The following is a 25,948-nucleotide window of genomic DNA, read 5'->3' as shown; positions in this document are numbered from 1 at the left end:
TGTTGATTTACATGTTTGCCCTGTATGTGATTTCTGTACATATTTCAAAATTACATGACATTGTATCATTTTATATAAAAGCACAATTTTAGTTTTTAATTGTATTCTTATTCAATAAATTCCACTTTATTAGCTACGTTTCTTTAAACCCAGTAATATTGGGTGTCAGTGGATGCCTGTTAAATCTGTTGGTTGTTATTAAATGTGTTTTTAAGAAGAAGAATCTCTTTGATCCATATTTCATATACTGTGTAGGAACATTATTATTGTTTTTTTTAGTTGTAATCAGGTTATGGCAAATCATGGTAAATGTGTTTTTTTTAATTGTTATTTTATATTTATGAGAGCAGATTTTAAATATGACTGTGAGACACTTAGTTAATTTTATATTGCTAACAGATCTGTGTATCTAGTTTAAGTTTGTTAACAAAAATGTTTTAATTTAAAAAAACCCCAAAAAACAAACATATATATTGATGTGATAAAAAAAAAGATTTATTAAGTTTTGTTTTGTTTTTGTATTTCAGCTTGAATGTGATATTTTTGATAACTTATGATTTCAGACTTTTTGCAATAAAGAAAGTGCTACTACATTTGTTATGTTATTTGATCGTTTTGATTACAATTCAGATGCTTAAAACACTTGGGAGAAAATAAAAATTATTACTGCCATTTATACACACTCACAGGCTTTTTCAGCTGATGCAAAACAAATTTGATGCATGTTATTTGAAGTTAAACAAAATACCACTATTATCTTTATAAATATCTCATAACCTGTCTAAATTCAGACAACAATTTCTTATAAGAACTCATTGATTAAATATTTCATGTCCTGGAAAATGTTTTAAAATGCCCTGTTAAAGTCCTGGAATTTTATGGGTTTTTTCAAGTGTAAGAACACAGACCTCTTGATGCAAAACATCTACAGAAGCAAATTCTAGGTCATTTATAAAGAAACATAACCATGGATTCAGATTAAAATTATATAAAACAGACTTCCATTAATATGTCTTCAAATTTGTATTATTTTTTATTGCTTTAACAACTCGAACAAGACTGCCGTCTTAATAATGAATAACAATACTAATGATAATATTTTTAGTAAACACAAAACTCCAATACTACATAGTCTTATTCTCAAAAGATAAATGCTGATGTACACATTAAACACAAAACTCCAATACTACAGTCTTATTCTCAAAAGATAGATGCTGATGTACACAGCAAACTCAAAACTCCAATACTACATAGTCTTATTCTCAAACGATAGATACTGATCTACACATTAAACACAAAACTCCAATACTACATAGTCTTATTCTCAAACGATAGATACTGATGTACACATTAAACACAAAACTCCAATACTACATAGTCTTATTCTCAAAAGATAGATGCTGATGTACACAGTTTAAAGTACATGCACAATTGTATACACACAGGATCAAGAACAAGTTGTAATATTAAGGCTGGGATGGGGCCACAGTCTATAGTGGAGATTTTCATGTTTATATAAAGTAAGAAAAATCCCATCTGTTTTGTCCTCTTGTTAAATGTGGGTGCACTAATAAAAGTAGAATTTCTTAATACAGTAATTATCCACTAGATACAGTAATATTAATATGGCAGTTAATAGTTATTTACATGGTTCAACATAACCAAGTTAATAAAAGCCATATGAAGCACGCATATAATAACAAGTGTAATGACATAATTTTGGGAAGTGACGTCAGTTGTGGTTAAAACATAATGAGATGGTCCTTATTATTCATTAAAAAAAAATGAATGAAAAAGAAATTATTACACTCGCATGTGAGATGTACTGATTTATGAAATTTGTGTCAGGATTCCATATGGCCTTCTCTAAGCTTTTGAACATTTAACACACATGTACACATGTACATTCATAATCAATCCCAAGGCTAAAATTTGGGTGTTTTAACCCAGTGCTCTTTTCTGGAGCATGGAAATCAATGGTTGAGTCTTAGTATGCTGACATGGATTAAACATTTTTCTCATACACCTTAGGATCATCAGTATAAAGGATAATAAACAAGTTAGCAACGATGCATTCAGCAACAGTGATTAAATGCTGCCATTCAGCTTGTCTGGCTCCTATATGGTAATTCAGTTTAATGTGAAGCATATAAACCAGTCAAAACAATTTTCCTGCACTGTCTGGCTAAAAGCATTATTTAGCTTACCTGGTTCGAAGGGCCATGAGAGCTTATGCAATGATATGGTGTCCTTTGTCCATCAACTTTTCACATTTGTGACTTCCTCCCCAGTTCCACCTGGCAGGTTTCAACCAAACTTGGTCCAAATAATCCCTCCGATGGCCCTGACTAAGAGTTGTTATTTTCAGGCCAATTTAAAATCCCAATGGCCACCCTGGCCTCTGATTAACTTGGACATTTTTGACTTCTTCTCAAGTTCCACCAAATGTGGTTCAAATGATCATCTCATGGCTCTGAGAAAGTGTTTTTATTTTTCAAGCCAATTTGAAATCCATGATGGTCATCCTAGCCTCTGATTGGCAGGAACATTTTCGACTTCTTCTCAAGTTCCACTAGGCAGGTTTTAACCAAACTTGGTGCAAATGATCCTCTCATGGCCATTGACCAAGAGATTTTTTTTTTTCAAGTTCCATGAGACAAATTTCAACAAATGATCCTCTAATGAGTATTGTCATTTTTAGGGCCAATTCAAAAACCAATATGGCCATCATGTTTCACCATGCAGTTTTTAACCAAATTTAGTAAAACAATTCTCATGGCCCTGACCAAGTATTACTATTTTTCGCAACAATTTGAAATCTAATATGGCTGCCATAGCCTCGATTAGCTGAGAGATTTTTTAACTTGTTCTCAAGTTTCACCATGAAGATTTCAATAAAGCTGGTACAAATGGTCCTCTGATGACTCTGACCATCACCAGTTTACATCTTCATTTATTCCCTAATTATGTCACAGGTGAAATTATAAGCCTCAAAATTTCATTTGCTATGTTAATGTCAAATTAACCGGTCACCAAATGACCATTCGTGATAAATCATTGTTACTATGGTTCACTTTTCAGAGATATAGTTAGTTTAATAACGTGTGAGTGTTTCAGCCCCATGGGCATCTTGTTACTATTAAATTCATGACCAGGGTGTAATAATTTACATATGTCATTTTATTACAAAAATGTAATGCTGCTAATGGTGATTTAACAAGTCCAAATCCTTTAAGTTCCAAGATGTCATTTTGTATGTTGTTTTCATGTTTGCATTTGACATCTTTATAATGTTAATATTACAAACACATGCATACTTTGTAGAAATAACGTACAAACTATTTTATTTTATTTTATATCTTGATCGCCTTAGCTTACAGACATCTACATGGTTTTTTAGTGCTAATTATTATTTATGTTTATACCTCCTCTTCCCCATCCCAGTCCAAACATTTCTCTGAATTTGATTCTTTTCCTGTTTGGTTGACTGCTTCTCAGACTATTGAAGTCTGTCCCAACTTGTACAGCTCTCATGACTGGTGTTGTCTCTCATTAAAAAACTAAATCTGTGTGAACAATTCTCCACAGTGTGCATGCTACCACTCATTCTACTGACTCACAGTTTATAGATTATACTTCAGTTTGGTGGGCACACCTGTTCTCAGTTCTGTAGTACAGTATAGTATTCATGTACTGGTGGGCTGAGACATAGCCCAGTGGTAAACTGCTTGATTGATGTATGGTTGGTTTGAGATCGATCTCCATCAATGGGCCAGTGCACCACAACTGGTATATCAAAGGCCATGGTATGAGTTATCCTGTCTGTGGGAAAGTACATATAAAAGATCCTTTGCTGCATTAGGAGAAATGTAGCGGATTTCATGTGATGACTACGAGTCAGAATTACCAAATGTTTGATATCCAATAGCCGATAATTAATTAATCAATGTGCTCTAGTGGTGTCGTTAAACAAAAAACTTTAAATTATGTACTGGTATTTAAAATCCCATGCCTTGAATGGAATACAAACTCACTATCTATATTGTATCAGTTGTTAGCTGCGTATTCACAGTGCCATTTAGTACAGTTGGCCACCTTTGTTCATAGTGATTGGTCTGGATTTGTCCATAATCAACACCATTTATTCGGCAAGTTCATGTGTTGAACAACTCAACAGTTGTGTTTGTGTGGATGAAGAAACAATTCATAGTCAATACTGGACTATACATATGAAGGTTTTTATCCAAAACATTTTTATTTTAATCCTTGCTGTTGATTTTTACTGATTATTATATATGCTTAAAGGTTTTCTGATAAAAGTTATTAAGTGGTTTAAAGGATTGCCAATAACTAATTCCTAATTGATTCTATTTTAGTGCGGCTTCCAAAGCCTAAAGTTGTCAGCGATGAAGCACCAATTCTGCGCACCCCGGCCCGCAAGATTTCATTTCTACATCGTCTCAGTTCTCGCCTATCCAAATCAAAGAGGGTAAATGTTTGTAATATGTTGTAACACAGTTCAGGCTGAATTTTGTTAGATATTGTTTAGCCAGAATTTGGGCCAAATTCAAGTTTCAATTAGTAAAATAAAATATAGCAAAATTAAAGGTATTTAAATAAAAGAAATTATTTGACACCTGATCGATCTTTAAATGCGATTTAGATCAATTATACAGCTGTTTTTTTAATGCAAGAATGAAATTTTGTACACATTGACCAGTTGACACATACATGTACATGTATATTCTGAGATATATTGAAAAAAAAGGTGTGCCTTTGAAAATGGCAGTATATCTACAAATGGCATGCAATTTTCAAAGTAATAATGAAATAAATTCACCAAATTTAACTTTAATTTGCATTTGGTGATATGACAGCTTAAATCCTGGATTAACTTTTTAAATTTGGAAGGCATTTTACCATTTATTTCGGTATTGTAATAAATATTTTAAAAACATATTAATAATGTTTTAAATCTTGTATCATAGTCAGTTTCTGTATAGATCTTTTTAAAAAGTATTCAGTTTGTTTTCTAATCTTTTGATCTGATTTTCTTTTGTAGAAAAAGGAGAAAGAAGAAAATGAACAAAACCATATCTTTGTTAACAAAAAGCTGAAAGAGGTATTTCTCTTTATTTTTGATTTTAAAAATGTACAAGTTATGTTGATGAACTATAGCTCTATAAACACAAGAGTTTTGAAAATATTGTTGTAATGGAATAAAGTGTTAGTTTCTGTGTGCTTTAGTTATTTAAAAACAAAAAAGTACATTATGTAGTTATAGTAGAGCATCTGTTTAGGCTTTTCCAGAATCAAGACTTTTACTACTTGCCATTTGTAAAGGGTGAGACTTTATTAATAAGATATAATAAGCATTCTTACCGTAATCAATGATAAATGAAATGTAACAGTGATGTGTATAAGAATCCACTTGCAAAAAGACAGATGTGGAAATAAACATTTCCACATGAATAATTGTGTTGACGGAAAGCACCATTTCAGTTTGCTGTTATGTAAGTGGAAACTTATCATAGGCACAGTTGTTATTATGTAGTAATGTCAGGTAACCAGTGGGTTATTTAAATACTTTGTAATCATCAAAGGAAGATTTGAAAAGGCTTTTCGGTATTTTACATTAATTGTTTTAATGTAGACCTTTTAAAAAAAACAACCAAACTACGTTAAGCTGCTACACTGACTGTACATTATTTTTTTTAATAAAGACCTAATTCCTAAACCAAAAGACTTAAGCTGCTACACAAGATAAAAATCACAGATAATGGTGGTGTGGTGATACATGGAATGTAAATTATGTTACATAGTTGATCCTAAGTAGACCCATTGGATTACCTTGCATTACAACAGATGTTGCTCACATGATATAACACTTTTGATGACAAACAGGGAACATTTTGTTCAGTATTACAATGCGATTTGCTACGCAAGTTTCAGAGATCATTAAACAATTTTAAAACATTAAACAGTAAGTGCTAATCAATTTTCAATTGACTAGAAATATCACTCTTCAAAATGTTGAAAAGATTTGTCAATCTTTTAGATTTTAAGAATAGATAAAAGAATTATGGCAAAAAGCTTCTTACTAATTACAGCATGTGTTGTGTTGTGTGTTTTTTTCAATTACAAAAATGTGATAATGAACTTTAAAGCTGGCATTTAAACACTTAACTAATGTAATTGTTGTTGTGTTTTTAGACCGATGTGGAACTCACTAAGTACAACAAGCTGCCCATGGAGGAGATTGCCAATAAACTGATGCTGGACCGGAAGCCAGCGGAGATCGTCTCCAAGGACAAGGATGTGCAGAGTGCCGTCAATGTCACTGCAATGGCTGAAATTCTTGCTTCCAAATTCCGCGGAGAAGACAAGGTGGCACCTGAACCAAGGGTGAGAATATTTACTGATGACTAATTTTATTTAAACCCAAAACAACACACATATGTGCACACACACACACACACACACATGCACACACCCACACACGCATGCACACCCAAAACAACATGCACACATACACACACACACACACACAAGCATGCATGCATACACACATGCGCGTACACACACCCTCACACACAGTGCTGTTACAAAAGCTGTTATATTTTGCTGAATTATTTTTACTTCATTATGGCAGATTAAAAACTGTTTAAAGGGAACTTTTATATGAACTTTCCCATAAATGCCATAGTCTTTGATATACCAGTTTTGGGGCACTGGTAGGAACAGGGGAAAGCCAACGTCCATTGAGGATGATAGATCCCACAGCCTTTCATACCTTGGCTGATCACTCTACCACTAAGATACATCCCGCTTCTATTGTTGTAAAGATTATGATTTAATGGTGCATTTTCCCATCATCGATGAAATAGTAGTTAAGCAATTAGCCTTAAATCTGACAGATACTAGTTCTCTGCCAGTGCAAATTTTAATGGCTCATTGGGAAGGTATAAGGCTACTACAGTTTTCTCTCACTAATCACTAATACCTAAACATTAATTCCTGTCTTGAGCAGACAGCTGAGATATGTGCCCATAGCAACATGCTTGACCCTCAAAAATAAATTGAAACAAACAAAAAACAACATATTGTTTATTTCTTTGTTGATGGTATTTTAAAGGCTGCAGTTTGTGCCGTTTTCACTGTGGGAAAGTACATATAAAATATCCTTTGCTACTAATGCTACTAATGGAAACATTTTGCAGGTTTCCTCTAAATACTACATGTCACAATTACTGTGTAGTTTTAAACTTTGCTTACTTCACTTTCAGAAAGTTCCCGGTATCCTGCTAGCTGCTCAGCCAGCCAGTGAGTTCTGTGCCTTCTGCAAGAAGCGTGTGTATATCATGGAGCGCATGAGTGCTGAAGGTGTTTTCTTCCACAGAGGCTGCCTCAAGTGTGACTACTGCGGAACCAGTCTGCGTCTGACCACCTACGCCTGTGATAGGCAGCCGGAAGGAGGGGGAGGTAAGTCAGCCATTTGTCTATTCAAAATTAGGGTGAGAATTGGTGCGCAATTGTGATCACGAACCTTAGATGTCAAGGACTGAGTATTACAATCTTGCTCTCTCGGTGTATGTGTCTCTTTCTCTGTCTCTCGCTCTCTGTGTGTGTCTCTCTCTGTGGGTCTCTCTGTGTGTGTGTGTGTCTGTCTCTCTCTCTCTGTGTCTGTCTCTGTCTGTCTGTCTGCCTCTCTCTCTGTTTCTGTCTCTCTCTCTCTCTCTCTCTCTCTCTCTCTCTCTCTCTCTCTCTCTCTCTCTCTCTCTCTCTCCTCCTCCCTCCCTCCCTCCCTCCCTCTCTCTCTCTCTCTCTCCCTCCCTCCCTCTCCTTCTCTGTGTCTCCATTTTGTTTCTCTCCATGTACCTTCCTTATCTTTCCCTATCTTCTTCATATGATAATGAAAGAAATATTTACAGAAATCTTTGCTGTAAGTAAAATCAAGGTGAGCTAAAGATCTCTCCAAAAATTGTGAGCAATCACATAAAGTTTTAAAGAAAATTTATTTAATTTTTCATTGCAAAAAACAAACAAATATCCACTCTTTCCAAAATAATTTTTCAGACAAATGTTGGGGTGAGCAGGAATGATCATTTGCCTTTCCTAGTAAAGATGACCAACATTGACCATTTCAACATTTAGTCTAGAAAGAGAATAAATATGCTGCAGAAAAATAGGCTAATGTTACCTAATATTATTTATAAAGGAATTTTTTAGATGTATATTCCACAGGCAGGACAGCACATTTCATGCCCATAGCCATACCAGTTGTTGGGGCACTGGTTGGGATTGGAAAAACCGGGCAGGACAATCTTATTCACTGCTCAGACAAGTGCTCTGTCACTAAGCAGCAACCTGTCCCTTGAACTATAGGCCTTTAACAATCGCATGTTGGTCACCAAAATTTAACATTGCGAAATTGCTTTTTGTTCGTTCAATATTTACGTGCATGTTGAAGGGACATTCCCGAGTTTGCTGCATTGTAAGATGTTTCGACTAATAACATATTTCTACGATTAAACTTACATATTAAATATATTTTCTTGTTTAGAATATCAGTGTCTGTATATTCAATGTGTTTCTGGTCATCTTAATATTTGTAAGAAGCCCAAACTGGATTTTGTCTTAAAATAATTTCGTACGTACAAAAAAATCTTTTTTTGAAAATAAAATGAAATTTAACCTAGTACAAATATTAGAACGATCAGAAACACGTTTAATATACAGCCACTAATATTTTATGCAGAAAAATATATTTGATATGCAATTACAGTCGTCAAAAAGTCTCTGTTAGTCGATAACATCTTAAACATTGCAGCAAACTCAGGAATGTCCCTTTGAGTCACACAAATTTAACATTGCGAAATCTGCTTTTTGTTCATGCAATATTTAGGTGCATGTTGGTCCCACAAATTTAACATTGCGAAATCTGCTTTTTGTTCATGCAATATTTAAGTGCATGTTGGTCCCACAAATTTAACATTGCGAAATCTGCTTTTTGTTCATGCAATATTTAGGTGCATGTTGGTCCCACAAATTTAACATTGCGAAATCTGCTTTTTGTTCATGCAATATTTAGGTGCATGTTGGTCCCACAAATTTAACATTGCGAAATCTGCTTTTTGTTCATGCAAAACTTAGGGCACCATTTACATGGACACAATGCGTTATACAAAAAAGAAAATGGGTTACCTGAATTTTTGTTTGCAATGGGTTATGCAAGTTTTCAGTTCTCAGAGGCCTGAATTAAAGATGTCTTCTTTGTGTTAACCTTTTTAACACTGAGGCTGCTTGATAATTTTGGATTTCTTTTTGCAGTTAAGTTTTACTGTTTTCGACACATCAATCCAGAACGAAGAGTGAAAATGAAACGAAAGAGAATTCTCTGGGATGAAGATGGATCCAAGGTAATTAAATTGTTCATTTTGTTAAAAGTTTTTACAGTTTAACCTTCTGACTACTGGATTAATTTTTGACAAACTCCATGTTGAGAGGGTACAAAAATTTTATAAAGTTGCGTTTACTTAAGCACATTTGTGGCCAGATGTTAACTATGTATGGCCATTATTACCAAATACTGTGTTTTACTCAGCAGAATCTTTTGGGGAAACAAAAACTGATTCATATCCCAATATTTCTTGATTTTTGTTGTTGGGGAAAATAGTTAAATCGATAACATTCCGCCATTGTTGTTTAGTGAAAATACTTGCCGAAAACCACTTTATCAACTCAAAATTCCTAGTATTTCTTGTGCAAAAACAAAAAAACTAAAGTTCCCATTATAATGATTAGTCTCGATTATTGTGGTTCTGTTATTATTTTTCCATGTGCAAAATAATGGGAAATACGAATGAGTGACTGTACAGTATGAGATATACCATGTGTCAGCTTGCGAGATATCTCACCTGCAATAGTCAGAAGGTTAATCCCTGATATCTTAAATTTTTTTACCAGATAATTATATAGATTAGAAAATATGTTTTGTGGTGTTCAAATGCACAGTCTCAGGAGCTCTGATTAATTCTGATCACATCTTTCATTTACAGGAGAACATTCCGACAATTATTACAGTGGAAGCTGGTCCTGCTGCACAGGAGGAAATTGTATCTGTCAAGGATAAACCAAGAGTTACTATGCGTATGTTTATTTTAAATTAACTGGAGAGCTTGACCTATAAATTATGTTTGTTTTATTTTTCTGTCATCAAAATATAAATTAATAAGTTGATATTGGCGTGTGTAAAATTAAAATCTTGTACATGTACATATGTTTTATTTAAAAAACCCACATATATATTCACTAACTGGAGAGATTCACCTATAAATTATGTTTGTTTTATTTTTCTGTTATCAAACTATAAATTAATAAGTTAATTTTGGAGTGTGTAAAATTAAAATCTGGTGTGGGATCTAGCTCAGTTGGTAGAGTGTTCACTTGGGGTGCTTGCATCTTAGGATCGAACCACTACAGTGGAGCCAATACTCTGATTGGTTTTAACCCCCCCTCCCCCCCTCCCCCATTCCAACCAATGCACCATGACTGGTATAACAAAGGTCTTAGTGTGTGCTGACCTCTCAGTGGGAAAATGCATATAAAAGATCCTTTGCTAATAATGGAAAATGTAGCGGGTTTCTTCTAAGAATATGAGTACAAAATTACCTAATGTTTGATATCCAATAGTTGATGAACAATAACTCAATGAGCTCTAGTGGTGTCATTATACAAAACTGACTTTTAATTATAATTAAAATCTGGTCTGTATGTTTAAACTTCTGATCCTTTGCTTCACAAAATTATATATAGCTATAGTTAACTGTAGTGGCTTACAGTTAATGTTTTACAGCAGGAACATGTAAGCTTTACAATAATTTCAAAAAGTAAAATAATAAGATAGTTGTAAGTACGGGGGGGGGGGGGGGGGGTGTGTGTGTTCTAGCCCCCTCAGTAATTCTGAATCAAAAGTATTATTGGTAGTAAATCTTAAGGCAGAGATGAATTTTACTTGTAGAATGCAAGAAATTCAATTTCAGGGCATTTAGTTTTCAAAATGTTATGGGAGAGCATACCACTGAACCCCCTAGAAACTTTACTTTCACCCTCGATCTCAGTCAGCCCCCCCAATGTCTAATTGCTTCCGCCATGCCTGAAGTACCCCTGTAACGATTAGAATCTTCTTTGTGAAATGTCATTAACAGAATTACAAGTTAAGTACCTAGGAATAATATATTCTGTATATGTACGTTTCAGCTTCACCTCTTAGTCCACTGCAAGTACCGGATGATACATTTGACAAGATCAATAAGACGCCAGAGCGCGTGGAATTTGAGAACACGTTTGAGGGGCTGGAGGAGGAGTCGGAAGAGGAGCAGCTCGAACATAACATGCGTCTGTCCATGTCCATGTCATGTGACGCCCTGCTGCCCAATGAAAATGGTCTGGATGAGAGCGACACGGACTCAGAGTGAGTTCATCATTTTAAAAAATAGAACCTCATATCACACTTCATTTTGCCATTTATTATCAAATATCTAACATATCTTTACCACACACCGAACCTCATATCACACTTCATTTTGCCATTTATTATCAAATATCTAACGTATCTTTACCACACACTAAATCGAGGCATTACTAAAACCAGTATTAGTCATAATAATTACGTACTATGTATGTGGAACTTTGTACGGTTGCTATGTAAATTTAAAAAAATCAAGAGAAGAAAACAAAATTTAAAAGTAAAATAAAAGCAGTATGTATCCATTTAAATGATTGATCTTCCCATTCTGATTGCTTTCTTTGGCTAGCCCTCAATTTTGAACTCACAATAGTAAGGATAAAGGATAAGGAAGCACATTACACCACCACTTTTTAAACTGGTGTGTTACATACAGTTATGTATAAAGGAGGAAACCCACCATTTCCACATAGGCTACTCAAGCTGAACAGCAGTAAAGATTTTTAATGTGGACCATCCCACAGACATAAAAGCATAACACAGCCATTGGTATATCATTCATGAGGCATTGGTTGAGACTGGGTTCACCAAATATGATTTACCTTATGACCCATGGACCCATGGCAAGAATAAATACATGTACCTGTTTACAACACTTAATGTAAATATTAAATAAAATGTTGTAATATGTACATTCATGTGACTACAAGTTTTATATAACAGGTGAGGCATTCGACTCATTTGATGTCTAATAGTTTTGTTACACATAAGGCTATTCATATTTTCCCTGAGAAGATAACAAATTACTTAGGCTTTTCTAGAAAAAAATAGATTATTCTCAATTACTCCCGAACTCAAAATATTTCATAATAAATGTATTCATATCATCATTGCTTCACGAACTTGGAATTTGGTCATATGGATATTTTTGCCACCTTGTCTTTGCAGTGAAGACTACTTATCTGAAGCCGAGCTATCGCACATTTTGAATCAGTGGTATGACGTATTGCGTTATGTCTAATAGTGACGCATGTCTCACAATGCAGTGTGTGCCGTGAGCTTTCGCTACATTCTGTTTTCGCAGTATTAACACTCAATCTCTTTATTTATGTGCTGGCTGATGTTACATACATTTTTCAGATATTTTAAATTTTGTCTCATTTGCTGCAAGTCATACATTTTAAAACCAATGCATTTATTTTTGCACATTTTGTGACATTTGGTATGAATGTGTGAAATTTTTGGTGAAGTTCTAAGAAAACATTAGGGTGTTTTTTTTTTTTTTTAAATTTAACAATTGGCTTCAGACTGAAGAATATTGACTAAGCGTAACTCGTTTGAACTGAAAATATATTTACTTTAGAATTACAGGGTAAGGACATTTGAAATGTGGCATAACCAAAATATATATTAAAAAATTGGTGAAAAGAATGTTTGGTTATTCAAATCGGTATCACCTTTTGGGTGTCCATGCTAGTTACTTCAAACCTACAGTGCAATGTTTTGTTATTACCAGTCAGTAGAAAAACAAAACAAGATTGGACGAACAAAGAGTTTGCTTTATTGCCGATGTTGCATTTGCCTTGGTAACTGATTTGTTGTTGATATGAATTGTAAGTTGCCTGTGCAATGTATGTTTCTTTACAATTTCTAAGGCTCACTCTAGAACAAATTTTGGTGTAGCCAATTTATATATGTATAGAGTATTTCCTTGAAAATTATTAAAATGTGGTTAATTTAAGGAATAAAGTCTAAATGTTGTAGCAACTTTGTATAAAAATTGGCAACTGACTAATTTGGCAATGTACAGTGTGAGCCCTAATTTCATGTTCAGCATCAATTAACTGGCACAAAAATGGATCTTCTGAATCCTAGCATTGCAGTTGTTGTTAAAGCATTTTATTATTGGCTTAGTTTTGGGGTTTTTTGCTTTTTGAAAACTCAGAAAAAGTCAGTTAAATTGTTCTTAGATGATCTGTATATTCATTGAAAGAAAGGTGCTTCTGACTGTTACTTGTAGACGACAGTATTAATTTATCTAATTAAACTAGCATACTGACTCTTATTAACTTTAGTACTGCTTCGTCTTGTTAACATTAACATTAATTAATAAAGCTACTATTAATTATTTTAATCGTAGATAATTATATATTTTTAAAATCTAACATTCATGTATGATGGTGGATTTGTCTTAGCAGTACACATTTTTTGTTCTGTTTGTAGAGGTATTTGCTAACAATTTCCTCTACAAATAAACAACAGTAATATTTTGTATGATCTTTTCACAATATCCATACCTACCACATACTCATATTCTATTCTTAACAATTTTTTCTTTCCTTTTTTTCCCATCTGTTCTTTTTCATTCTTGAGCTTGACATATTTAGGTTGTACTAGTTTTGGTATTTTGAAAATATTGTTAATTATGATCTGTAATGATTATTGAAAGGATCATAATTTTTAATTATGGGTCATTTAAATAGTACATAACGCTTGAGAGGGTGGGTGGTTGTATGTCAAATATATGGTGTTACAATGGGTGGGTAGGTGTACTGAATAGTGTTGTGTAAAACTTTGTTTTCGACAGCACTTTTTTCCAACTCAGATGGGTTTTTTTGTTGTTTTTTTCATGATTTCTTTATATAATGGCAACATACTATTGTAGATAGTTACACTATAGCTGGATGTATACACACAATAATTGTAAATGAAGTTGAAATATGTGTCAGCATTTTCTCAATCATAAAACAATGTGTCGCAATAAATTGTAGCATATTATTATATACCCATGGTTACTAAATACATTGTTTGTCACATTATATATTTCTGGAGGAGGGAAAGAGTGTCTTCAAACGCAACATAATATTTTATGGGGGTACATAGACTAGTCTAGCATTACAGTGGGAGGGTGTGTCTAATTTTGACTGAAATTGCATTACATAATATTTCAACATATATCACATTAAACGTTGCTCCAGAATCATAAGGTTTATGATACAAGTGAACTAACATATTCCTGTATCAGTATTGTATTACAACTCTGACACTTAACCACAACAATCAGAAGTGTCGTGGATGTATATATATATATATATATATATATATATATATATATATATATATATTAAATGTTCCTGCTGTACTTGTATTTGTAGATAAGTGGTATATTGTGTAAATAAACACGGCTTGCCATGGTCACCTGAACCCAAATGTTGTTTTAAAAGCCATTTAATAATATATGCTATAATATATCCTGTACACGTATATGATCCGTCTGTTTATACTTACAGGTAGATTAAAGAAACTACATTATTAAGGAGATCAATTCATTTTTATTAGCAATTATTCAGGTGCTTATGGTTTTACCTGTATAAGTTTATTTTAACATATCAAATTAAATCTTTACATGAAATTTAAACAAGTATGTTCCATAGTATATGCATTTTAACAAATATTTTTATTTTTTACCTACATTGAAAGCTTGTTTAGAATATTGAATGTTGAATATTTGTTTTGCAATGATGTTTTGCAGCATGCCAAAAATGGAGGTGAAGTGAGTGTGTTGCTATGGCCACCTGTTTTACCCACCCAACATTTTTATTAACATTTGTTACTTTCATACATTTCACTTCCATTGCTAATGGTGTGTGTGGTTTATTGAAATTTAACCTGACTGATGCACTTGTCCGAATACAACCCACCATTCCCATTTGTCTACTAAAACGTGGTCCATTTTTACAATTTTCTCTCCCCACCCTTTTTAAAAACATTTGGGTTTTGGGTTTTGTTACAGATGGTTACTTGTAACTCTTAAATATGCATGACATAATGAATTTTACATTATATTTTCTTGATGATAGGAAACTGATAATAATATTATCTTCATCAGTTTTCCATAGGTAAGCATGTCAATGCATGCATTTTGAAGGATCTTACTGTATGTAATATATTTGTTGGTTTGGGGTGTTTTTTTATGTTGTTGAGGTTTGTTTTTTTAAAGCTGGTTCCCGGTTTTGTATCATTTTTATTATGTATATATTTATTTTATCATTCTAACCAGTGCACCATGACTGGTACAGGCCTTTTTTTAAGGCGCTTAAATTTTTAGCATCAGTATAACACAAAAACCGTTAAGTGTTTGCCTTCAATCCAGCTAATCATGCTCTTTTTTAAAAACTTTTTTTAAAAGTAACCCATCAATTCCCCACCCCCAACAATTTCATAATTTGTGCCATGTTGTTGCTGTTGATTTCAGCGTCGTGTTAAATGCCTGTTGTGATTTCTGCTTGTAAAATACCTAGGCTAAGAATGCCGACTTCACAGTATATTCCATTTATAAAAAACAACAAAAACCCCACAAAAAAACCTGTTAATAAAATTAAAATTTACGGTCTTTTTAAAATCCCAACTAACTTATTAAATGTCACCTCACAGTCTTACAAATATATATCTAACATTATCTAACAAATATGATTATTGTAAACTAATTCAGTGTAGGCCTACGTTTAACTGCAATTTATATAAATACTGCATGTTCATTTCCCGCAATCGCGATCTGTTGACCATAGGTACAAAATTAACAAAGACAAAGGAAATAAATGAAACTGCCATTAGTTATTCATTGATGCAAACAACTATTGTTTTTCTACAAATTTACATCAGGATTTACTTCTGTGTAATGGTATTGTTCAGTGTCCACGACGAAGCCTCTTGACACGTGGGTGTCAGCTGACTCTGAAGCGTGACGTATATTCGCGTCGAGAGCTTTCCTCAGTTCAGCCAACGAACGTTCTTCCTAACGTTCGCGAACTATTTGATTGGTGTCCGTTGTGTCCATTTGGTTTAACGTGACGTGCACAAACCAGAAAACGTTTTGTTTTCGCTCGATCTGGCTGAACTCAGCTCTTGGGATAGCCTACATGTCTTTCGGCCCTGAACTGGCATGTATATTTAACTTGACACGCATTGTCAGTTTGTTTTTATTACTTTGGTTCAAAGACTTTACAAAGTTAAAATAACAAGTTACAGATCTTCCAGACATTGAATTGCCGTCATACATGTCGAATGCATGTCGTTAAAATTAATAACAGTGATTATTAAAATAAACAAACATCATAATGCCTACGCTGTATTCTGGATTTTCTTGTTACCGGTCGCGAGATCGCCATTATGCTAATTGAATATTTGGTATTATTATTATATTTGAGCTGTCGGATAGATTATGTAACAGTTTGTTCACATCAGAGAACAGAAAATGGTTTAGCCAAAATTTAGCCACTTGCAAATTTTATTAGCCATTTTTTTTTTTAATAAATTTTAATTAGCTAATTTGGCTACCGACAGTGTGAGCCTTGGATGTTTTCAGTGTGTGGGAGTTTTGGGAAGGGGGTGTTAGGATAGAAATGATTGATTGCCAACTTAACTGTACTTTTAAAAAGTGCTTCACCTAACGTTTATTCAGTTAAATGGTACAGTTGATTCTGTCAGTGGGCATCTTCTTTGATATAGGCCTTGAAGCTTGATTGCTCAGCACGGGAATCCCGTTACGCGTAAGCGCCTTCCTGACGGATTAGCGGTCCCAGTAAATGTGGTAAAATTACTAAACACCAGTTGTGAGCAGACGACTGGTCCATTGTTAGGTAGTTAGGAAGTGTTTTACCTGTCATAGTAATTAGGTGTGCTTGATATACTGGTACACAAGTTGTTTGCAAGAGGTAGTCGACTGCCACGCTCGTACTTGTGAAAATTGTTTTTCTAAAGCACTTCAAATCAAGGCGTAGCGGCAGTTGATTTAAGGCGCTTCCACGTCGTCAAAGCGCTTACTTTATGGACCAAGGCGTGTCAGGCCGCTACACCTAACGGCCCTGGGGAAACCCCTGCTGGTATATCAAAGGCCATGGTATGTACTATCCTGTCTGTGGGATGGTGCATATAAAAGATCTCTTGCTACTAATGGAAAAATGTAGCAGGTTTCCTCTTATGACTAATATGAGAATTACCAAATGTTTGACATCCAATAGCCAATGATGAATAAATCAATGTGCTCTAGTGGTGTCGTTGAACAAAACAAACTTTATATTTATTTTCATTTAGTTGTTTATTATCCTACAAAGCTCTATTCATTTAACACACAGCAAAAGAAATATTATTTTGAAGTAAAACTCCCTCTAAACTAGACCCCCGCAGAAACAAATAATAAGTCTGGTTTAAGGGGTGTCTGGTTTAGAGAGGTACTGTTCTGTACTGATATTTATAAAGGGACCATGACAGATGTCTGGTTTAGAGAGGTACTGTTCTGTACTGATATTTATAAAGGGACCATGACAAATGTCTGGTTTAAAGAGGTACTGTTCTGTACTGATATTTATAAAGGGACCATGACAAATGTCTGGTTGAGAGAGGTTCTGTTCTGTGCTGATATTTATAAAGGGACCATTACAAATGTCTGGTTTTCAGGTAATTCTGGTTTACTGAGGGTTCGGTTCTGAAAGGTATTGTATTCTGTATTTGTATTGAATTTTGTTTTAGGGAATCTGGACCTGAGAAACCATTTAGGTATATTGTTTGTCTATAATTCAGTAAATAATACCTTCTATAATATCAGATTTATGAATGGTAAGTTTGTGTTATTACAACTGTACATACAACTAACATGTTCTAGTGTTGGGAATTGGACTTTCGTCATCAATTATCGGTTATAATTGGTTGGCTTCAACCGATCAACTTTTGATTGTGCAATTGGTTAAAATTATATGAATATAAGATAGATTTACATTACAAGAACCATGCACTTGTTATTGTGTTTGCTGGGATCTAGTCCCTACAATTTAGTACAAATGGCTAATTTTTCCTGTAATAACTATTTAATATATATACATATATTTTTATTAACCAACACAAAAATATGTACATCAATTTCTTCATCTAAAATGGAAGAACAATAATATTTATTGCAGTTAATATTTTCTCCACACAATCGATTATGGATTTTTACAATTGATTTTTGATTATAATCAATCATTGGAACTTCTCTCTGACATGTACGTGTACACATTGTCTGTTCACAGATGTGTGTGCTTCTTGATCTCGAGTTTGTTAATATGCAACTGTCATGTTTTAATTACAATTTCACTTTATTATATGTAGGGTAGAATCGAGGCATGAGAGTGATTGGGGTAGCAAGAGCAAGATCTTTAGAACTGAAATAGTAGGATCCGGTGTTTAGAGGGTCGCGTTTTAGAATTTAGAAAATCTGGTGCCATGAAACTTAGCCAGTTTTGACAGAATTCACTGTATATAGTTATTGTGACACTTTGAATATCTCGACTTTTTACTTTAGATTATTATCACAAACCTGGTTTTTAAATTAATATTATTACTTGTTACTATTACTATTACTAAATTACTATTATTATTATTATTATTATTATTACTATTACTATTACTATATTACTATTACTATTACTATTACTATTATTACTATTACTATTACTATTACCATTACTATATTATTATTATTATTATTATTATTATTATTACTGGCACATAAAGTCTTTAAATTGAAGTGTAGAATTGTTTTCTTAATTGAAATGTTGGCTGTACGTTGCAGGTCGGGTGGCGAGGATGATGTTCTGTTTGACCCTGTGGATACTGGCCTCAACAAGTCGATGACCTGGGAAGAGGCATACCAACTGGCATCGTCGTTGAAACTGAGACACTCGCAGGAAAATCTTGTGGATGCTGTTGAAAAATCTGACCCTTCGTCATCAACATACACGAGGTTGAAAGAAGAAGGGGTGGATAACGATGACGAAGATGACACCACTGAAGTTGAAGGTTGGCTATTTCTGTATCTTTCAGTTTACAGAGGGTTTGGTTTTCAGGGGTTTCACTGTAGTACTATAATTGTGTAATAAAAACTTCACTTCAGATTGATCATCCAGTAAAATCAAAACATGGTGAGATATCTTTTTATGTTGCAACATCTGATTATGATATAAGTATATGCAAAAATGTTTGCGAATGAAATATATGTTGACAGCACTGCGAATTTAATTACGCGCAAACTTATTTCAGATTTGGTATAATTTTCATGGATACAAAAGACGAGCAGTCAGAAGTTTCTGTTAAATTTATACCGAGTTTCGTATGCACTTTGTCTTTACCACCAAATTATCCACAAGGTCACGTGGTTCTGTAAACCTGCATGGTCATGTGGATTTGATCGAAGTGACACACAGCTAGGTGTAAGTCTGTTACGTAATCTCAGTTTTGTTTGTTTTCTTTGTAACCTTGAATGGAAATTTGTGGGTACCATCAATAATTAAAAGTTATTTCTTCTGATATTTGCATTTTTCAATATTCTGTATCACATGTGCATGTTCCATCAGACATACATACAACACTGACGTCTCATTGACAGCATGGTAACATGTCCAAGTGTGTGCATGAAATCGTCATTGAAAAGTGTTTGGCAAGTGAAAAAGTGTCTGTGTGAAATCGTCATTGAAAAGTGTTTGGCAAATGAAATATGGGTAATTTTGATTTTATTATCGGGGGACACAGTTGCGAAAATAATTCCTCGTGAAAATGTAAAATGGAAGCCCGATCGCAAATTATTTTAGCTGCAAAAATATTTGCGTATACAGTAGTAGATTTAATAAAAAATAAATAAATTATTTAAATGGTGAGTAAAAAAAGGAGATCTCCCTTTGGACTGGTGGTTATATTTCTGAACTCATCAGTCAAACTTTTCACTAACATTAGGTGAGTGGATTAGTATTTTCTGCACCCTGCACATAAAATGTGTATCTGTAGTCCTTCCGAACAATGTTTTTTTGTCAATAATTTCAGTTTGATTTGATGTAAGAAAACAGTAAAAGTATTTTGAAAATAACAAAAAACCCACTATTTTTGTGTGCAATTTAGAAAACAATTTGCTCAGAAATAAATAACTTTGAGTAAATACGAATAGTAAGAAAACAGCGTTCCCTGTGGGAAGGACTATAGGTGGGTTGCTTTTTACTTAGTTAGAAATTTTGAAACACAAAATTTGATATTTTATACGATAATACTTACAAATTGTGCAGTCGCTCTGGGATCAATCCCCATCAGTCGACCTATTTGGGCTATTTCTCGTTCAAGCCAGTGTACCACGACTGGTATATCAAAGGCCGTGATATGTGCTATCCTGTCTGTGGGATGGTGCATATAAAAGATCGCTTACTGCATTAGGAAAAATGTAGCAGGTTTCCAGTCTGTGAGATAGTACATATAAAAGATCCCTGGCTACTCATTTAAAAATGTAGCTGGTTTCCTATCTAAGACTATGTCAGAATTACCAAATGTTTGACATCCAGTAGCCGATGATTAATTAATCAATGTGCTCTGGTGGTGTCGTTAAACAAAACACAACTTTTTCAGATTCTGAATACGAGACGGATGAGGAATCAACAGAGGAAGGTGACACCGAGGAGGAAGGGGAGGAGGAGGAAGAAGACAACAGTGATGAACAGGAGGAGGACGGTAACAAAGACGAGATGCCCCAGGACCGGCAACAAGAGCAGGCAGAACTTCCATCCCCTCTCAAGTCTCCGTCGGTGTCGGCCATGTTTGCCGCACGTGCCAACTTCTTCGCGTCGCCACCTGAGCCTGTTAGGATCGATGCCATGCATATGTTTGGTCTGGACAAGCAGAAGAAGATGGAAAATGACACGGCGACAGCAGCATCGACCGAGGATGTCCAGATGGAAAATAAGAATCTGAGCAACGATGACGACCACGAAAAGGCTTCAGCTGAAGAGAGTGAAACATCAGAAGGTATGTCCTACTTCTTCAAAGGTAGAAGATGGGAAATATCTCTGTCGGCCTGAGGACTAATGCACTACAAAAGATATTAGTCTCCATGAAAAGTCACTAGCCCATTTTTTGCCTTTTTAAAATTATTTTTGGGCGGGATGTAGGCCAGTGGTAAAGCATTCACTTGATGTGAGGTCAGTCTCGGATTGATTCCCGTTGGTGGGGCCATTGGGCTATCTCTGATTCCAGCCAGTATACCACGACTGGTATATCAAAGGCTGTGGTATGTGCTATCCTATCTGTGGGATGGTGCATATAAAAGATCCCCAAAAAGAGACAAAAAAGCAAAATCATTTATTTTTAGTTAAACGTTGTTTTAGGATGTGTTTTTAGGTGTTTAAGCATCTTGTTGATTGCAGAGTAATTAGAGGTGCAGAACAAATCTAGTAGCCCGGTGGACTACCAGGTTTAAACATCTAGTAGCCTGAGTGAGAAATTGGTAGCCAAAACACCCCAGGCTACTGCTAAGGTCTAGCCCTGTTAAAATATTCACTCACTTTTGCTGAGTGCACTAACATTAAATTAAAATGAACTGCAATTAACATTGATTTGTCCTTCGTCACAGGTGACGACATCGACGGTGAACACCATGACACTGAAGAAACAAACGACGCCGACATTGAAGATGACTTGGTGTCTGAAGAAGAAGAAGCCGACCTCGACAAGACTGCCGTCAGCGAGGCCATGCAGAAGCTTCTGGTTGCCATGGAAACGAAGGAGTCTTTGAGCAACTCTGATGAGGACGAGAGGGTCAGTTCGTCTCGCATCGAAGAAGACAGAGAGTCTGGCAGGGCTCTGGACGACACTGAACGCGAGGTGCTGCGCAGTGTGGAGAACATGAACGAAACCGAGGACACTGCGTCGGGGGGTGAAAGCACGCTGCAGCAGGTGCTACAGAGCGTGCTCGCTATGAAAGACACGGTGAAGGGAGATGAGGAGGACGACAAACATGCCATCGAGTTCAAATTCATCGACGAAACGTTCGTGACCGACAGGCGAGGGAGGCGGAAAAAAAAGACCCGGTCAAGACGAAGCCGTTCGGCAGGTTCTGATTCCAGTTTTACAATATCGACACCATCTGGGTCTTCCCTCTCATCGCAGAGTTCACTGAGAGAGGAGGTGGCGTACAACCAGCATTTCTTGGACAGCGTGGGCGATGAAGACGACACCAGGCCAGATGACGATATGTTGAGAGATTACACGGCAACGATGAGCATGGTGCTTGGGGAGGACCAGTCTGAGAGTGAAAAGAGCGACGGCAAAGATGTGGAGTCGATGGAAGTTTGTGACGATAGAAACGATAGCACCATCTGTGAAGAAAAGTCCGAACTCAGTGAAAAAGATGAGAGTAGTATTTATAAAACACCGAGCAGTAGCTTGATGGAAGAAAAACACGAAAAATCGGTGTCCGATCAGTCGGATGTTATATTGTCTCCTGAAGTAGTTGAGGAAAAATCACAAGACGTATTAGAAAATAAGCCTTCTCTATTAAATGGAACCCCTCTTGCACCAGTAAACAAACCAGACGTTTGCACACCTTTATTTCCTAAAGAGTCTGAATCTCCTAAATTTTCGAAGAAGTTGGAGCTAAAAAACGGCAAAGCAGAAAATAAAAAGACAAAATCTGTGCGTAAGTTACCTTTAAAACCAAACGCACTGCAAACTGAATCTCGTCGCAACGTTGGTAGGTCTGGCAGTTCGACGACTTCGGAGTCACTATCTTCTCCCACGTTCAAACATCTGTCTGGGGTGAGTGTTTCTTCCAGTGTGTCCTCTAACCCGGTGTTCAAAGACAACGATGGAGCTAATGTTAAGTCTAGTGGATCGGACAGCAGGGAGACTAGTGCTTCGCCCACTCCGTTTGTACCGAAACCTGTGCCTCGAACCCCGAAGCAAAATAAGACTAAAATATCTGTCGACAGAAATAAATTCTTTTCCGATTCTTCGTCGGAACAGCAAGGTTCCGATGGATCGGAAGTGAGACGCAAGAGAATCCCGTTGGACAAGAGTCTGTTGGACAAGGAACCCGTTGTTTTAAATAAACCTGTGGCAGACAGTATGGAGGACGATATGGATATTCCGTTTGCAGATGAAAGCGAAGTTGATGAAACATTCTACACTCCTGCGACATCCATGAAAACTAAACCCCAGCAGCCTAAGGAGCCGGCTAATAAAAATGTACGAAAGCGACTCTTGCCCACTCCACCTAAAGATAGCACGACACCTGCTGTGCTAAGTGCCGATCAGATTCGAGAAATTCGCAAATCGGATCTTGAAAAAGCAAAAGCGAAGGCCCGTGAGAAAGTGCGATTGAAGAGTGACGAGGAGTTAGGCTTACAGTGTATGAATAGGGCATATAATGCGCCAGCTAGTCGGGTGGCAAAAAAGGTGAAGACTGATGAACGAAATCGCCGGAGTATGTCATACTCGTCTGCCGATCCACAGTCTAGTGACACGTTGGCCGACAGCGATGAGAATCGGGGACAGAGCACACAGACACCAATATCTAGCACAGCAGAAACTGACTATTCTTCTGTGGGTAGCAAGGGGAAGAAGAAAAGACAAAAAACAGTAACAAAGACCCCTAAGAGTAAGAGTAAAAAATCTGAGAGTAAGGTGGAAAAGTCTTCAGGCAAGAGTGAAAGTGATAATCAGAAAAAGGAGAAGAGAAAGTCACTTCTGTCCAAGTTGTTGTCGAACAAATCTCCAGACAAGTCTGCCAAAGAGAAAAATGTGTCCGAAAGTCCGTCGGACTCCAGTAATCAGAACAGTTTGACTAAGAAAAAGAAAGAACCAGTGTCAAAGTCCGACAAGAAAAAGAAGAAAAGAAAGTCTCATTCCACAGATTTGTTAGATTCCAGTTTAAGTGACAATATTAAAGGACTTCAGATCGGTTCTGTGTTTTATACAGCAGAGAATGGGGTGTCAAAGACTCCCAAGAAACCAAGCTTTCGAGTTCCTGTTGCACCAAAAGCAGAAGGTAGATACATGTAAATTGATGCTATGATATAACAGTTCTAGCATGTCATAACATGTTAGTACTGGTCAAACTAAATATTTCAAAATTAACCAGATTGATAAAACTTATAGTCTAGACGGGATAAAACTTGTAGTCTAGATGGGATAAAACTTATAGTCTAAACAGGATAAAACTTGTAGTCTAAACTTATAGTCTAGACGGGATAAAACTTATAGTCTAGATGGGATAAAACGTGTAGTCTAGACGGGATAAAACTTGTAGTCTAGACGGGATAAAACTTATAGTCTAGATGGGATAAAACTTGTAGTCTAGATGGGATAAAACTTATAGTCTAGACGGGATAAAACTTGTAGTCTAAACTTATAGTCTAGATGGGATAAAACTTATAGTCTAGACGGGATAAAACTTATAGTCTAGAGGGGGTGGGACGTAGGTCAGTGGTAAAGTGCTCGCTTGATGCACAGTCGCTCTAGGATCGATCCCCGTCAGTGGGCCTATTGGACTATTTCTTGTTTTAGCCAGTGCACCATGACTGGTATATCAAAGGCCATGGTATGTGCTATCCTGTCTGTGGGATGGTGCATATAAAAGATCCCTTGCTACTAATGGAAAAATGTAGCGGGTTTCCTCACTATGACTATGTCAAAATTACCAAATGTTTCACATCCAATAGCTGATGATTACAAAATCAATGTGCTCTAGTGGTGTCATTAAGCAAAACAAACAAACTTCTAATAGAGTGAGACTTTAACAGCATGCCATCCTATAATCTGTCCCATCCTACTACTAAGGTTTTTTGTAAATAATTTCAGTTTGGTTTGACGGAAGAAAAAAAAAAAGTTTTAAAAATAAGAAAAATAAAAATGTCTATTTTTGTATGTGATTTAGAAATTAATCAGCTCAGCAGGGCTCGAACTTAAGAATTTATCACCCACGGCAATTAAAAAATAAATTACCCACTGACGGCAATTTTGAGTATGCCGATGGCAATTTTTTTAAACTGACTTTTGCAACAAATAAACTTGACTGAAAGGTTATTTTTCTGTATGTAGGCTACATGTCAAATTTCTTGAATTTATGTCAATAAACTTCAATAAACAAGAATTTATTATAAATGGAATCATGCACAGGGTATGCGCATGACTAACTCCAACCAGGACCCAAACATCCGTGTTAAATACTAGCAGATAATGTTCATACACGTTTATACATTTTGCCGTCGGTTAAGAGCTATACCGACGGCAGTAATTTTTATCCGGCGGCACAAAAGTGCAATCGGTGACGCCCCCAACCGACGGCAGTTTATATGTCACCGACGGCAATTGCCGTCATTGCCGCCGTTAAGTTCGAGCCCTGGTTCAGAAATAAATAACTTGTAGTAAATTGTATAGTATGAAAAAAGGCGTTCCCTGTGGGAATGACTATAATTGTATGCATGTGATATGATCAAAGATTGGAGTCTAGGCTCTAATGGTTATACGCAGGATTCCAGGATATATAATTTTAAAAATAAACAATGCATTTCTTTTAATGGAGATAATCATTAGTCTTTATATTGATGTTACACCTTTCTGAATAGTTTCTTCACATTAATTTTAAATTGCAAGTTACAAAACAAGAATGTTTTATTTTGCCATGCCCAT

General features: G+C 35.6%; 1 protein-coding gene across 3 annotated transcripts in view; it reads left to right on the top strand.

Moving 5' to 3' along the window:
- LOC121370621 (F-actin-monooxygenase MICAL3-like) overlaps positions 1-25,948 on the top strand; it is a 98,100-nt gene that overhangs the window by 61,953 nt on the left and 10,199 nt on the right. Inside the window, exons 13-23 of one of the 3 annotated variants that reach the window (XM_041495978.1) lie at positions 4,377-4,489; positions 5,063-5,122; positions 6,214-6,405; positions 7,287-7,482; positions 9,331-9,419; positions 10,059-10,149; positions 11,260-11,473; positions 15,000-15,020; positions 19,077-19,303; positions 20,891-21,286; positions 21,891-24,305. In XM_041495978.1, the coding sequence (XP_041351912.1) occupies positions 4,377-4,489; positions 5,063-5,122; positions 6,214-6,405; positions 7,287-7,482; positions 9,331-9,419; positions 10,059-10,149; positions 11,260-11,473; positions 15,000-15,020; positions 19,077-19,303; positions 20,891-21,286; positions 21,891-24,305 (4,014 nt within the window). Of the gene's footprint in view, positions 1-4,376; positions 4,490-5,062; positions 5,123-6,213; positions 6,406-7,286; positions 7,483-9,330; positions 9,420-10,058; positions 10,150-11,259; positions 11,474-12,415; positions 12,464-14,999; positions 15,021-19,076; positions 19,304-20,890; positions 21,287-21,890; positions 24,306-25,948 lie in introns of all 3 variants that reach the window. The other 2 variants (XM_041495977.1, XM_041495979.1) reach the window with 2 other exon arrangements.

Source organism: Gigantopelta aegis, chromosome 4 (genome assembly GCF_016097555.1).
Source record: "Gigantopelta aegis isolate Gae_Host chromosome 4, Gae_host_genome, whole genome shotgun sequence".
NCBI lineage: Eukaryota > Metazoa > Mollusca > Gastropoda > Neomphalida > Peltospiridae > Gigantopelta > Gigantopelta aegis.
The sequence above is the reverse complement of the archived record's forward strand: the minus strand, read 5'-3'. Positions and strand labels throughout refer to the sequence as shown.